This window comes from Papio anubis, chromosome 8 (genome assembly GCF_008728515.1).
Source record: "Papio anubis isolate 15944 chromosome 8, Panubis1.0, whole genome shotgun sequence".
Taxonomy (NCBI): domain Eukaryota; kingdom Metazoa; phylum Chordata; class Mammalia; order Primates; family Cercopithecidae; genus Papio; species Papio anubis.
In genome coordinates, this window is record NC_044983.1 from 17,546,182 (window position 1) to 17,561,479 (window position 15,298).

At 42.7% G+C, this 15,298-nt stretch overlaps 1 protein-coding gene across 8 annotated transcripts in view; it reads right to left on the minus strand.

The window, feature by feature from the left end:
* The window catches only part of CSGALNACT1 (chondroitin sulfate N-acetylgalactosaminyltransferase 1), a 360,793-nt gene that overhangs the window by 38,638 nt on the left and 306,857 nt on the right, over positions 1–15,298 (minus strand). For all 8 annotated transcript variants that reach the window (XM_017961823.2, XM_017961828.3, XM_017961825.3 and 5 more), the window contains one exon: positions 12,586–12,802. In XM_017961823.2, the coding sequence (XP_017817312.1) occupies positions 12,586–12,802 (217 nt within the window). The remainder of the gene's footprint in view (positions 1–12,585; positions 12,803–15,298) is intronic.

Sequence of the window (15,298 nt, forward strand, 5' to 3'; positions counted from 1 at the left end):
AGTGACTCTGTCCATATGTTTTTGGTTTGGAGGCAAAAGTTTAAAAAGTAGGCCAGGCATGGTGGCTCATGCCTGTAATCCCAGCGCTTTGGAGGCAAAAGTTTAAAAAGTAAAGTAGGCCGGGCATGGTGGCTCACGCCTGTAATCCCAGCACTTTGAGAGGCCGAGGCAGGAGGATCACTTGAGGTCAGGAGTTAAAGACCACCCTGGTCAACATGGTGAAACCCTCTATCTACTAAAAATACAAAAATCAGTCAGGCATGGTGGTGCAGGCCTGTAATACCAACTACTTGGGAGGTTGAGGCAGGAGAATCACTCAAACCTGGGAGCCAGATGTTGTAGTGAGCTGAGATGGTGCCGGTGCACTCCGGCCTGGGCAACAGAGTAAGATTCCATCTCAAAAACAGTAACTAACTAACTAACTAACTAACTAAATAAATAAATAAAATGCATGAGAATGGAGGAGAATTGTATTCATTGTGTATTCAAACTCCTGGCTTTGCACTGTTATTCATACCCGGACACATGGTGCCTGGCTCCCTCGGGCAGACTTACATGCCTCTGATATCACTTCTCTATAAACACCTTGGTAACACTGTCTATGGAGCCTTTGCCATGAATCTCAGGAAACTCCAACCTCCTAAGATCCCTCTGGGGAGCTCATCAATTTTCCCATGGTCTCTGTGCATGAGCTCCCCATTCCCACTGGGTCATTCTTCTGCCTGAACCTGGAAGCCTGAAAATTCTTTGATTGATTGATTGATTGACTGAGACAGGGTCCCACTCTGTCACCCAGGCACTGGTGCTATCTTGGCTCACCACAACCTTAACCTCCCAGATTCAAGTGATCCTACCACCCGAGTCTCCGGAGTACCTGGGACCACAAGTGTACGCCACCATGCCCAGCTAATTTTTGTATTTTCAGTGGAGACAGGGTTTCACCATGTTGGCCAGGCTGATCTTGAACTCCTGACCTCGGGTGATCCACTCGCCTTGGCCTCCCAAAGTGCTGGAATTAAAGGTGTGAGGCGCCATGCTCGGCCTTAATATTCTGTTTCTATTCCACAAAAACTCTTCTTAGGATGTTTTTTCTTAAAACAAACAAACAAATAAACCCATAAACCAGTTCTTCCCCTAGATATTGTAACAAGAGGCTACGGAGAGTACAGAGGCTAATTAAGATATATTTCCTATCACAAAACATATATCACAGTCACTTAGACACCTATATTTCTGTTTCCCAAGAGGCCAAAAGTCCTTCATGGTCTTTGAGTTCTGTTATTGATCCGCATGCCTGCCCTGTGGAGGGAGGTACGTGGCCATTGTTCGCAGTCTTAGCATACAGGCGAGGGAAGGAGTTCCAGTGACCTGACCGAGCTATGGAGGCAGCCAGGCATGAAAGCCAGGTTTCCTAAGCACCTGCCTGGCAGTCATCTCCCCAGGTCACCTGGACTGCATGAGGGATGCGCCTGTTAAGTCTGACAGCTTTGGACTCACTGTCTAGGACCCCACTACAAAGCTGGGGGTCTGGTATGGCCAGGTGGAAGGGAAAAGCCACAAGAAAACTCCAAATGTAAATGGGCTGTGGGGAAGGACTGTTCAACCTGAGTTTCTGATGGGAACCAGCCAGATAGAATGGGCAGATCTGATGGACTGGTGACGGGCTGATCTGAGGCCTGATTTGAGGAGGGGTTGTACCCTGAGGGTGATAACTCATCCTAAGGGAGGCTTTTTCAACCTCTGCACTGCTAACAGTTTAGACCCGCTAGTGCTTTATTGTGGGAGGCGCCATGATGTGCACCGTAGGATGTGTGGCAGCATCCCTGTCCTCCAGCAACTGGATGCCAGGAGCACCCACCTATCCCATATTTGACAACCAAACAGGTCTCCAGACCTTGCCAGATGTCCCAGAGCAGGGGGAGGTGGGTGTACAAAATCACCTTGGTTCTCAATCACTGTCTTGAGGGAGAAACAGGCTCAGTAAAAACAACTGACTTGTCAGAGGGGCAGTGTGCTTGTCAAAGTGATGCACATCTCTGGGCTGGGTCCGGTTCTCCAGCGAGCTCTTGTGGACTCACCTGTGAGTCCTAGAGAGACAGAGCTACAAAAACCACTGGAAGGCTTTCTTCACAGCAAACAAAATTTGAGGGTACTGGGAGCTCAAGCCAGGACTTTTGGGGAATGTAATGGTGTTACTGTGATAGAGATCGTGGTGGGTATGGTAGCAGCAGCAGCTCCATGCCATTACGGAGTGATAGCCGCTCTGGCTGTTGTCAGAAGCATAGGTGTGCTTCATACAACTGATGCTTGTGCAGCCAGTGGAGGTTGAATTTAACATCTGCACATGTGTGAGTTATCACTGAGGATACCTAGAAAGACTGAGAGGGCCAGAGAAGGTTGGAAATCTTGCCAGAGTAGATAAGAGAAAGAGAGGGGGAAACTTGTGTTTCTTGCAGTTAAGGATACCTGTCTTCATACCTCATAATTACGTGGTCTAGGGAATCATGGATTCAATAACACACACTTACTGGGCACCTTTGAGTGCAATGAATTATCCTAACTGGAGGAAGAGTTACAAAGGATGACCATGTATGGTCTTTGTAGTGAAACCAATCATCCAGGTTTTCCTGAAATTTTCCAGATTTTAGCAATAAAAATCCTGTATCCTAGAAAACTTCTCAGTCCCAAGCCAGTTGGGACAACTGGACATCCTCCCTACTGCAGGAACTTTATAGATTTTTTTGGAAGCAACAGACAACTAAAGAACTAAAATACAATGCAGGATGCAATAACCACGGTAACAGACGTAAAATGAGCTAAAAGGCTGAGAGGAGAGTATGGTTATTTCCACTGGGTGCCAGGAAAAGGGGGACTGAGGAGGAGGGGGATTCAGGCTGAGCCTTGACAGGTGAGTAGCCACCACGCACATGCACAAGGGCAGAGGCAAGGCTTTGACAGCTGAGAAAGGCATAGATGCAAGGAAATCACCTCACTATTCTTTCCTAAGTCAATTTTCTACTCAAATGTTCAGGTATGTGATGAACATCTATTTAGGCTTTAAGCAGTGTCCCATGCAAATGAAATGACATGTAAGAGACCTGATGTTCCCACTGTAGTCTTCCATGGTTACAAGAAGAAATTCCTTGGCACAAAGAAATTGGAAATAAGGAAGAGAGTTAGTCGGGCTAACTAAAATCTGGCTTTAAAATCAGCATTCTTCCTTTGGTTTAGAGGTTCATCTCCCCTCCCCTGTGTCAAGATAAATTTATTGATATATAATTATTCTATTCCATCATTTGAGTAGTCCAATCAGTGTTAAGAAATGAGTTAATTTTGACTCTCAATCAAGCAATTTGGACCTATTTTCCTGACTGTCCATTTCAAAACAGAAAATGAGATCATTTGCCATTTGGTCATTTTTTACTCTTGGCTAGATAGATGTTCCTACATAACCCCTGGCTCAAGTGAAATAAAAACCAATTTCTATTAAGTCCCCAAAGAGAAACCTTTATCCAAATACAATGAATGATATAGATTAGTATCTCTCAAACACATTAACCATCCAACTTTCTTGGTGCAGCTCTGGTGTACAAATAGTGAAATGGCCTATGGGAGAGGTAGAGGGGCTTGGGGAAGGCAAGAGGATTAGACTATGCAAAATATATCATTTTCCTGTTGGGGAACACAAAGAAACTGGGAATCTCTATCATGATCCAACATTTGATGACCTGAGGCCTTTCTGTCACATAAACCAGCCTAGCTTTAACATGCCAGGCTCATTTCAATTTCCAAGATTCTATACTTATTGCTTTAAAATAATTTTCCTGAGATTTTCAGAACCATCTTAATGGTTCTAGGCCAAAAAAATGAATAAAAGAGAACTGCTAAAGAAAATTCAAGTACAAGATTTCCTTGATACTATATTAAAATATCATAAATGTTAGAAAGAGAACATTAAGACAAAAATTACCAGTCAAGTCTGAGAAGGAATATAGCAACATGAAAAAGGGTTCTCAGTCCAGCTGGAAGCAGTCAAAATAAAAAATCAAGTAAACTTGGAATTGAGAAAGATTTTTTTTTAAAGCAAAGTGAAGAATATTTTCCATAAAAATTCTGCCTTTTTCCCATCAGACAGGCTCAGAGATAAAGACCAAAGAAAATCTATAGCTTTGTTATTATGAGGTTCTTCCTGCTATCACAAGCAAAATAAACAATGAAGTAACCAGCTGGCTTAAAATCTAGAATACGGAAGGTAAGAGAAACAAAGCAGCCAAAAACCAAATTTGAGAATAGTTTCAACAGCAAAATGGGGTGGAAGATGAAAGAAGAAAGAGGGGGAGGAGGAGGAAGAGGGGGAGGAAGGAGGAAGAGGAGGAGGAGGAGGAAGAGGGGGAGGAGAGGGAGGGGGAGAAGGAGGAGAAGGAGAAGAAGAGGAAGATGAAGTAGGTTTAAGCCAATATGCGACTGGACAAAAACGAAACAGAAAAACAGCAGGAGCTACATTTAAACCAAGCTTTCCCTGGTGAGCTCCCTCTGTTCCCAGCCACAGGTAGAGTCTGCAGAGACCCAAGAGAGGCGGAGGGGAGGGGCATCAAGGGGTGAAGAAACTGCACGTGAAGCCTGTGAGGGTCCCACATTAGCCAGGACAAGGACGGCAGGAGAGGAGAAGCCTGCCACAGTTCCAGGCATCTGATTTCCATAAATAAAAATGAAGTCATTTGCAGGTACAGTGTCTCACACCTGTAATCCCAAAACTCTGGGATGCTGAGGCAGGTTGTAAAATGATCTTTACAGAAGATCACTTGAGGTCAGGAGTTTGAAGCCAGCCTGGGCAACATAGCAAGACTTTGTCTCTACGAAAAATCCGGATGGATGTGGTGGCATGCATCTCTAGTCCCAGCTACTCAGGAGTCTGAGGTGGGAGGATCACTGGAGGCCAGGAGTTTGAGGCTGCAGTGAGCCATGATCACACCACTGCACACCAGCTTGGGCTACTGAGCTTTTTTAGAGACCCTGTCTCTAAAAAAACCACAAAAACAAAATGGACTCACACAGTACATACATAGCCCCACAGCACCAAGAACAGAGTAGTCTATATTGCTATTGAGGGGTGCAGTGGGACTTTTATTCTCACTGAGAGATGATAATACTCAAGCTTTAGCGTCAAGTTTTAGCATCATGATTTCTTGTAAATTCGAGGAGTATCATTTATTTGGTGGTTCAGTGCCTCTTAAATGAAGGCCCTTAGGGTCTGGGTGCTAGGAGAAAGCTCATCTCACCCAGTGGATGACAGACTTCTCTTCACTAAATATGAACAGCCGGAGGACTCTGGCCTTTATTTTACTCCTTTCTCCTTGCCTTTTGGGACGTTCTGAAACCTAGTGTTTTTGACAGGTTTTAACTTTCTATTAGTCCCAATTTTTAGGTGGACCTGTCCCTCTTCCCATATTGTTTTTGAGTCCTTGTTCATTGAACTTAATAAAAATTGTTTTATTAAACTTGTATTTTTTAAAACACAAATAATTTTTGAGAGTAGTTGAGATGACTATAATGACAAGAAACAATAATGACAATAAATAACTTAGTCCACACACTCTGCACACCAAGGAATCTATTTCGTCCCCAGGGACCACCCCAAGCACTGTTCTAGAGCACAAAGATGTAGCCTTTGCTTCCTTGCAGATTATACCCGGGCCTGGCCAGCAGCCCGGGTGAGCCATTTTCTGCAGACCTAGCCTTCCCCAGAACCACTTTGTGCCTCATGACCAAGGCTGCTCTTTCTTGGGAATTCCAGGTTCCACATCTCTTCCTTCTGTCCAAGAAGACATATTTATTATAAGTTTAAGCCATGCAAGTCTTTTCTAGGTGAGTAATTAACAAACTGATGCTGATGTGGAATAACCTACTACTGGTAATAATCTGCATAGAACTGCAAGGGGCTGGGGCCCATCTGGACCAAGACTTTGCTTTTACAGAAGATACTAAAGCTGAGATATATGAAGCAACACGTAAAAGATTCCTCAACGAACTGTATGAGAGCAAAGGGTGCTGATATTTTAAAGGTGATGCATGGGAAGGACAATGCTTTAAATACATTAATCTCAAACAGCAATCACTGCAAACTGTGTGCCAAAAATAGTTGAAAATGGCAACAATTTTGCCACCAATAAATGACCAATGAGGGAGACATAATCTTCTGCTGTGAACTTCAACAGACTGGAGGCCAAGGAAAGAAATGGAAGGTTCTACATTAACTCCCTGTGGCTCCTGGCCCCACTGGCCATCTCCAGAAGGGAAGCTAGTTGGTGAGAAAACAGAGGAGACACAGGTCCAGGCGTGAGAAGGCAACCTGTGGGACCTACGGAAGACACAGGAGACCTTGGCTTCCACCTAGGACCTTGGCACCAACAGCAGGAAGAGCCACAGGGGGCCATTTTGGTCTTTCTACAAATTGTAATGAAAGTGGAGACGGAAGGTAGTTGCATTCCAATCACTTGCGAACTAAGCTTGTGAACTAACCCCAGGAAAAAAAAAAAAAAAAAGGAGTGGGGAAGGGGAGACTTGACGTAAGCAAAGGAAAAAAGTTAATCACATGTAGTCAAGATATTTTATCAGAACAGTTAGAGGAGAAGGGATTAGAAACACTGAGAGCTGACGACATATATGCATCTCCCCCACAACCCACAGAACCGTTAGAAACAGAGCCAAAACTTTCCTTTTTCCTCTTTTTGACTGGTAGGCATGGAAAGAGCTGTTGAAGACGAGCAAGTGAGCTGGAGACGTGAATAAGTGGTGCCGACTCTTTGTGATGTCCCAGGCCTCAGCCCTTATGTGAAGGCATTCTGAGAGCCAAATATAATACATCTACCCTTTGGGAAAACAATTAATTCCTCCTACACCAGGCGAGCCTGGTAAAACTCACGTATCCATCGCAGGGCTCAGAGGAGCCAGAAGAACAGGGAACTTCAACAAAGGCAGTACAAAGCCCCTGGGGGTTCTTCCTCTCCTACATCCAGCTTTTATACTACAAATAAAGTGAACAGAGAAATACCCTGTCCTCAAAATACCCACAATTCTCAGTCAAGATGAGGAGAGAGCCAAGGAGAATCCACCCATACTATGTTCGAGCAAACAGAAGGCTGGGTAGTCCCCTGCACACGATGAGAAAAGATAAAAAAGAAATCATAGCAACCACATCCCAAGAATCAGAACAAAATTAAAAGAAAAAGTTAAGAAACAGCATGCAAAGCAAAAGAAAAAAATGAGTCTGAAAGAAAATGTAACTCAAACAGAAGAAAATTTCTTAGAAATGTTTCACTTTATTGACAAAAATATGAATTTCATTTTTAAAAAGTCCAATGAGAAAACAATAAAAACAACCGAATAACGTCAGCAGGCACACTGTGTGCTCAGAAAATAAATCAACAGCCAAAATGCACAGAAGTAATACATTAGAAACAGCAAGGTACATAATAGATATGTTAGAAAATCAAATTACTGACACAATAAAGGTTTAAGTGAAAGCAGATAAAAGACTAAGGCGTTAAAAAAAAACACACACAAATGCTAATAAATGGAGAAGATGTGTAAAATATATAATTGTGCCCATGAAACAGAGAATCCAATAAATGAAGCAAACAGAATAACTCAAAAATAAAGCATCCAAAAATTTTCCTGAAAGAACCCCCAAAGCAAAAAAGTAAACTGTATTACAGGAAAATCAGTTAAAGAACGACAGACGTTGGCCAGGCGTGGTGGCTCACACTTATAATCTCAGCATTTTGGGAGGCCGAGGTGGGCAGATCCCCTGAGGTCAGGAGTTCAAGACCAGCCTGGCGAACATGGTGAAACCCTATCTCTACTAAAAGTACCAAAAGCAGCTGGGCATGGTGGCATGCACCTGTGGTCCCAGCTACTCGGGAGATTAAGGCATGAGAAGCGCTTGAACCTAGGAGGCAGAGGTTGCAGTGAGCCAAGACTGTGCCACTGCACTCCAGTCTGGGTGACAGAGTGAGACTCCTCCATCAAGGAAGGAAGGAAGGAAAGCAAGGAAAGCAACGGGGAAGGGGGAAGGGAGGGGGGAGGGGAAAGGAAAGGAAAGGACAATAGATACTGAGGTGAGACATACCCTGAATAACTGAAAGTAATTAAAGACTAATTAAGGAATTCTTCAGGCATTCTGGCAAAAGCCATTTACAAGAGAGACAAAATAAAGTGGTCTTATACTTCACCACATCATTCAACGCCAGAATATCTACAAAGTCCTGAGGAAGGAAAGCGTATCCCACAAATTTTAAGCCCAGCTAAGTTGTCTGTACAAGATAATGACAACAAGTAGATACTCCATTCTCAAACACTTGTGACCTTTCTTGAAAACCTTTCTTGGCCATACAATATAGCCAGCTAAGAACTCATGAGTGGAAAGTTATTGGAAAAGGACTGCTGATGAATACACGAAATCCACTTAAATCCAGATCTAGAACTGTAGAAACTGTAGTTATAAAGCAGAAAGTCAAGGCTGTAACCCTGTCAAGGTCAAAGTAATAGATTGCAGCCAAGCACGGCGGCTCATGCCTGTAATCACAGCGCTTTGGGAGGCCGAGGTGGGCAGATCACTTGAGGTCAGGAGTTTGAGATCAGCTTGACCAACATGGTGAAACTCAGTCTCTACTAAAAATACAAAAATTGGCCGGGTGTGGTGGTGCACGCCTGTAATCCCAGCTACTGAGGAGGCTGAGGCAGGAGAATCACTTGAACCTGGGAGGCGGAGGCTGTCGTGAGCCAAGGCTGTGCCACTGCACTCCAGCCTGGGTGACTGTGAGACTCTGTCTCAAAATAAATACATAAATGATTGCTAACAAAATCAGAAGATGAGACACAGAAGGCAGAAAGTATAGCTGTGCTGATTTCCTTTTGTACTGCAATTTTCAATCAAGTTACAAAATGTAATAAAAAAATGATAATTCCAATCATTTTTTTGTTTCACAAAAATCACTTTTTAACTTCCGCGGGATCTCTTGGGAACTAAAGTCTCTTACAGTGAAGAGACATTTTCTTAAAGTTCAGCAAATCCTTTATCATACTTCCAGTTTTCTTCTATAAATTTAAGCAAGATACATTTTAAGTCTATAAGTAGAAATAGAATGTATAGTATATCTCATGTTGCACTGACTTATTCCCAGCTGGCAAGCAATTCTTCTGTCTGCAGCTATGCAAAGAAAATTGCCCAGAATGATGTTCAACTAATGTTAATAATGGTTAATTCTGGGAGGTGAGACCTGGAGTGACTTTTTAAATAATTTATTCCTTGTGCTGTTCTACACTGCTTAAACATCTTATAATAGCCAAGTATTACCTTTTACAAACTAAAAAGTCATGTTGAAATTATAAAAGCCAAAAATAATCTTTCACTGAATCTTTAAACAAAATATAAAACATATGGTAGCTATATAAATATTTACAAAACAGAGAGAAAAAAAAGAAATACAGATCGCTTCCAGTGTCATCTTCAGTGTCAACCGCAGTTCACGGTCTCCAGTCCGGGGACGGAAAGGACTTTATAAAGACAACATCCAATATTTTTAAAGTAGCCCTTTATATTTTCTCCCAGTAATTTTATGGTCATGTTAATTGCATTTAAATATTTAATTGAATGGAGTTTACTTTGCTTTTTGGTGTGAAGTAAGAATCACATTTGTTTCTGCTATGTTTGGCTAGTTGTCCTGACACCATGCCCTGAATAAGCTCTTCTTTGGGTTTGAAATGCCATCTTTAATAAGGTCTTATGAAGAATTAAATACCCGCAGGTATTTACCCTCTCACATCCCAGTTTTTCAGAGACCTCAACACACTCAGAAATGCCCTGACTGTGAAGTAAACTCCCTACTCAGCCTCCTGCTCCAGTGTCAGCTGTCCTGGGCAGCTTCTCTTTGTGTCCCATTGTCCCCTGTCTGTATCTCTGCCACAGCACCTGGTTCTGTATTTGCAGCTTCTGCTACTCGTGAAAGTAGGCACCGCATCTTGAATTCATCTTCTGATCCTTCGCATCTGGTGTCTAGCACATGCAAAAGGCTCTCAAAACATCCTCTCCAAGTCACAAGTTTTCTGCCACCCATCCCTTCCGACCTACACGAGCAAGGGACATCCAAATAGTAAAAGTCCATGGGGTGAGCTGAGATGAATTGACTCAAGGCAAACTGCCCCAGGATGTTTGTGTTCTTTTAAAACATACACTGGAATCACGTTTCATTTCACCCACTCCATTTTGGAGGCTTGTAAGCTACTCATTTGACTCTTCTCAATGACACTTCCCCTCCTGTTTTTTTTCCTATTGTTAATTCCTTAAAATTCTCATGACACTAAGGAAATAGTTGTTCATATATGCCCAAGAGAATCCTGCTATTTCAGGCCCCAGGAGTTCTACAGGGAGGACTTGTCCTTTCACCGAGCAGATACTTCCTTAGTGTAAGCACCACCTCGGCAAGCCTAATGTGTCCAAGGACCCAGACAATCAAAGCTCAGGACCCTGAACCCAGTAAGACATAGGCAGCTTCTTCGCCAAAGGAACTTGCTACAACCTAGTCCTAGAAATGGGCATTCTAGCTGCTGACAGTAATGATTTCACTTAATGCCTAATGCAAACCACATTCAGGTTCCACAACTGCATTCAGAACGCTGCAGGTTCAGTTATTCTGGAGATATAATGTTTAATCAACCAGTGGCACTGTGCCATTCCAAAGGGAAGGCCTACGGAGAAAGAGAGCAAAAACACGAAAAGTAGGTTCGAAAGAAGCCAAAACTATAAAAACACTCACTTCAGGACTGGAGCGAGAGGAACACTGCAAACAATTACGTGATCATGCACAAAGGAGTATTCCACAAACTGGGAAAAGATCAATCAACGAGCCCACCCTACCTTGGATTACATCATGGCTAAAGGCAGGTTCCAGCTAATAAAAAAAGTTCACAAACTAAGGAATATGAAAAAGCTAAGGGAATTGAGAACTGCTATACCTTGGAAAGACAAGACCAGGGGAGTTGTGATGACCACCTTCAAAAATACTTGAAAGCTTACGATGTTTAAAAAGAAACAGACTTGTTCAATCCTCCAGAGGCTAGAACTAGACCCATCAGGCAGTAGAGACATGGAAGCTGACTTCAGATACCAACAATAAAGAACTTTCCATCCAGAGATGGTCAACAAAGCAGCAGCTTGACTAGCAATGTGGGCAGCTTCCTGGTGCACACACGCATTGCCTAGAGAACCCTATGTCAGAGACAGAGTCTGAATTAAGGGAAGATTAGACCAGATGACCTCAAAAGTCTCTTCCAAGACTATTTGATTCTGATCTTCAAAAAACTTAGCTATAAGTGAGTTACCCTTTAAATTAAAATAGGGTATGCTCACGAACCAGAATTTTGAAAGGTATCAACCACACCCTTATACTGAACATTACGCCTTTTAATAATGTAAATTTACGAAGATTAAAAATCAAGCCTGGGTACGGTGGCTCACGCCTGTAATCCCAGCATTTTGAGAGGCCAAGGTGAGCGGATCACTTGAGACCAGGAGTTCAAGACCAGCCTGGCCAAAATGGCGAAACCCCGTCTCTACTAAAAATGCAGAAATTAGCCGGGCATGGTAATGGGCACCTGAAATCCCAGCTACTTGGGAAGCTGAGGCAGGAGAATCGCCTGAACCTGGGAAGCGGAGGTTGAAGTGAGCAGAGTTCGTGCCACTGCACTCCAGCCTGGGTGAGAGTAAGACTCTGTCTCAAAAAAGAAATAAAAAATCAGCTTGATCTTTCAAGATTTATAATTAGACAGTAGGATTTTCTATGTTTAAAACAAGCTGGCGAAATAACTTAGCTGGTTATCCTCAGCCAATATGTGCATCTGAGCCATCACAGCTTCTAAGATCCAGCACCGCACAATCAAGGGCTTAAAGGCACACATGTAAAAACTTCATCAGCATGCCTGAAAAATGAAACCCCACTTACTTTCATTGAGTAGCTACAAAAATGTGGGCTTGAAACCTTCTTGGTATAATTCTACATTTAAGTCTAAGATGATGCAGGTTAGAATAAAAGACTGATTTGGATCCAATGCATTGCAGCCACCACTAGAACAGGACAGCAGGTGAAGGTAGCCTAGAGCCGATCAAGAATAGCTTCCAGTACTCGCCCACTGTTAACGTGGGCTCTGCCACTGCCACCTCCTCTCTGGTCCTCAAGCCTCAAGGTTGCTCACTTGCCTGTGAGTCTTAGTTCCTGCTATCCCCAAACCCGAGCCCATCCGCAAGTCAGAATGAACATAACAGGCATTCGGTCATTTTTGTAGATCCTGGCGAAAACCCAGCCCTTCCTGCTTTTCATTTCTGAAGGTCAATATGCTCGTAAGGCAGTTTTCTAATTGCTCTAGGGAAAGGCAAATACAAATGATAAACTTTATGTGGGGAAAATAGAGCTGAAGAAGAGAAAGGAGGCTTTGTACTCAGCAGGGGAAATGAAAGAGATGACGGGAAGTGATACCACTGTTCTAACACACACCATGCGGAGGAAGATAAACACGTGCAAACAAACCAACCTGAAATTCTGCATGAACTGCCGGAACTTGTCCACCCTTTTTGCTAGAGGCACGATAACATTGATAAGCGTGTTGGCCATGTTGAGCTTTTCTTTTTTTACTTTCATGATGGGGCCAAATGGTCGAAACAAGACGAGCCGTTTGAATTCGTGTTTGTGGTCCCCTTTGAAGGTGAGCTCGTACAATGTCCCTTTGTCCCTTTCTGTTCGGTAGATCCCTGTTAAGAGAAAAACAAGGAAAGATCGTTCTAAAAATTAACCTTGGCTGCTGAGTGTTTTTTTAACTGAGATCTAGCACAGAATCCCTTTAAAAAGTGTTTAAGATGAAATCTCTCCAACAATTATTCAAAAATTCAAAATGCTCCCAATTAAAAAATAGCAAAAGAAGTCAAAATACCATGAATTTAAAAATCACAGTTATGAAGATTGCATAAAACCATGGGAAAAAGCTTGAAATGCTGGATACAAACTGTATTCGTAGGATACGGAGGCATTTGTAAAAGGATTTTTAGGAAATAGGCCAAAATAAGACTGACTATGATACAGAGCGGGATTATTTGTTTTTTCTTTTCTTCTAGTATCCAAATTTTCTGCAATATGATTTCAAGAATATTAAAATAATTATATTTAATTTTAAAAATGAGCATTTAAATTATCTCTTAGAAATTAAGCCTTTTCAGCCTGGGCACAGTGGCTCATGCCTATAATCCCAGTACTTTGAGAGGCTGAGGTGGGCATATCAACTGAGGTCAGGAGTCTGAGAACAGCCTGGTCAATATGGTGAAACCTCATCTCTACTAAAAATATATAAGTTAGTAGAGTGTCATGTTGCATGCCTGTAATCCTGGCTACTCAGGAGGCTGAGGCAGAAGAATTGCTTGAACTCAGGAGGCGGAGGTTGGAGTGAGGCAAGATTGTAGCACTTCACTCCAGCATGGGCAATAGAGCGAGACTCTGTCTCAAAAAAAAAAAAAAAAGGAAAGAAATTATGTCCATTTCAGACGAACTGACCATAGTGAACTCTTTGGGACACCTGGGCTCAGGGCTGGTCACATGGGTTGTGGGGCCCTCTGGAAGCTTCTAGAAGCATTAAAATAGACAACACATAAAGTATTCAATACAGTGGTATGAATACATCATATTTAGTTTCACATCTTCCTTCCTATCTCTCAGCAGCATGGCTCAGGGAATCAGAGCACATACTATCAAGTCAAACTGCCTGGGTTCAAATCCTGGCCCCAGAGGTTTGCTTTGAAAAATTACTTCATGCTCCTGTACCTCATTTTCCCCACAGGTTACTGTGAGGAGCTCATGTTTTCAAATGTGAAAGAGGTTAGAACAGTACACGGCATGCAATAAACCCTCAATAAATGTTAGCTATCCTCACGACTCCCCTTTCTCTGAGAAGGTAGAGAAGCAGGAGAGAAGTCTGTGGACCTTTCAAACTTTGTCCCATCCCATGTTATTGTTGCTGAAACTCCACAGAGTGTCGCTTGTCAGGTGGAAGATATGAACCAGCATCTCAACTCCCCTCTCAGAACAAGCCCCCCAGGGTCTAGGTTATAGAATTTCCCAATCTAAGGATCAAATGATTTCCCTGATGCTTAAAGATCCATTTCCTTCCAATATCTCTGGTATTAAGAGTATTTTCTCTACAGTCAGGAAACACACACACACACACACACACACACACGCACGCACACACACACGCACACATAACAAAGGTAAAATTCAACAAATCAGAAAAGCTTTTGGGTTATACAGTAGTCCCTTTTTTCTAGTTTCACTTTCTGCCATTTCAGTTACCTGAAGTACAATGCATTTTGAGAGTGAAAGAGAATCAAGGAGACATACACACAGAGAGAGAGAAAGAGACCATGTTTACATACTTTTTATTACCACATATTGTTATAATTATTCTCTTTTGTTATTGGTTATTGTTGTTAATCTCTTTCCGGGGGTGTAATTTATAAATTAAACATTATCCTAGGTATGTACGTATGGGGGAAAAACATACTATAGCTAGGGTTCAGGACTCTCTGTGCTTCTGGGCATCCGCTGGGGGTCTTGGACTGTATCCCCCAGGATGAGGGGGAACGTAGGTACCATGGATTCTATTCATGTCTCCTTAATCCCCACAGTAAACTGAGAATGCACCTACCAGTCACTGGCTACAGAAATAAATCTCCAGGGAGAAACCTGACAAGTGACACTGGAGTTTCACTTCCAGTGACACGGCAATGGAATACAGTTTGAAAGGTACATAAATAGATTTATCTCCTGCCTAGAGTCAGTTACAGCTTCTCAAGGTCTCTCACAAACCACTCCTTTTTTCTTCCTCACTCTACCTCTTCTTTTCTTTTGTGGGAACTACATGTCTTCCTCGCAAATGTTGCCAAGTTCTCTTCTCTGTTCTTTGCCTTCTAGGAGCTTTTCATCCTACAGCACTGGTTTTACAGCCCCTTTGATTGTGTTCAAAGACTGGATTTCTTTGAGGTGCCACAGAGAGGAGTGTGGTCCTGTGAGTTTTCAAGGTAGTCTTGTGTCTCCCTGCTGTCCTCACAGCCCCACCTGAAAACCCAAACGCACAGTTCCCCAGCAGTGAACACAACTATTTAAAGGCTCAGACACAGAGGAATTACAAGGACTAAGTTCCCTTTGGAAGCCTTCACCAATGCGTTGAGTAAAAGAGTATCCTGCTTGACTGCCCTCAA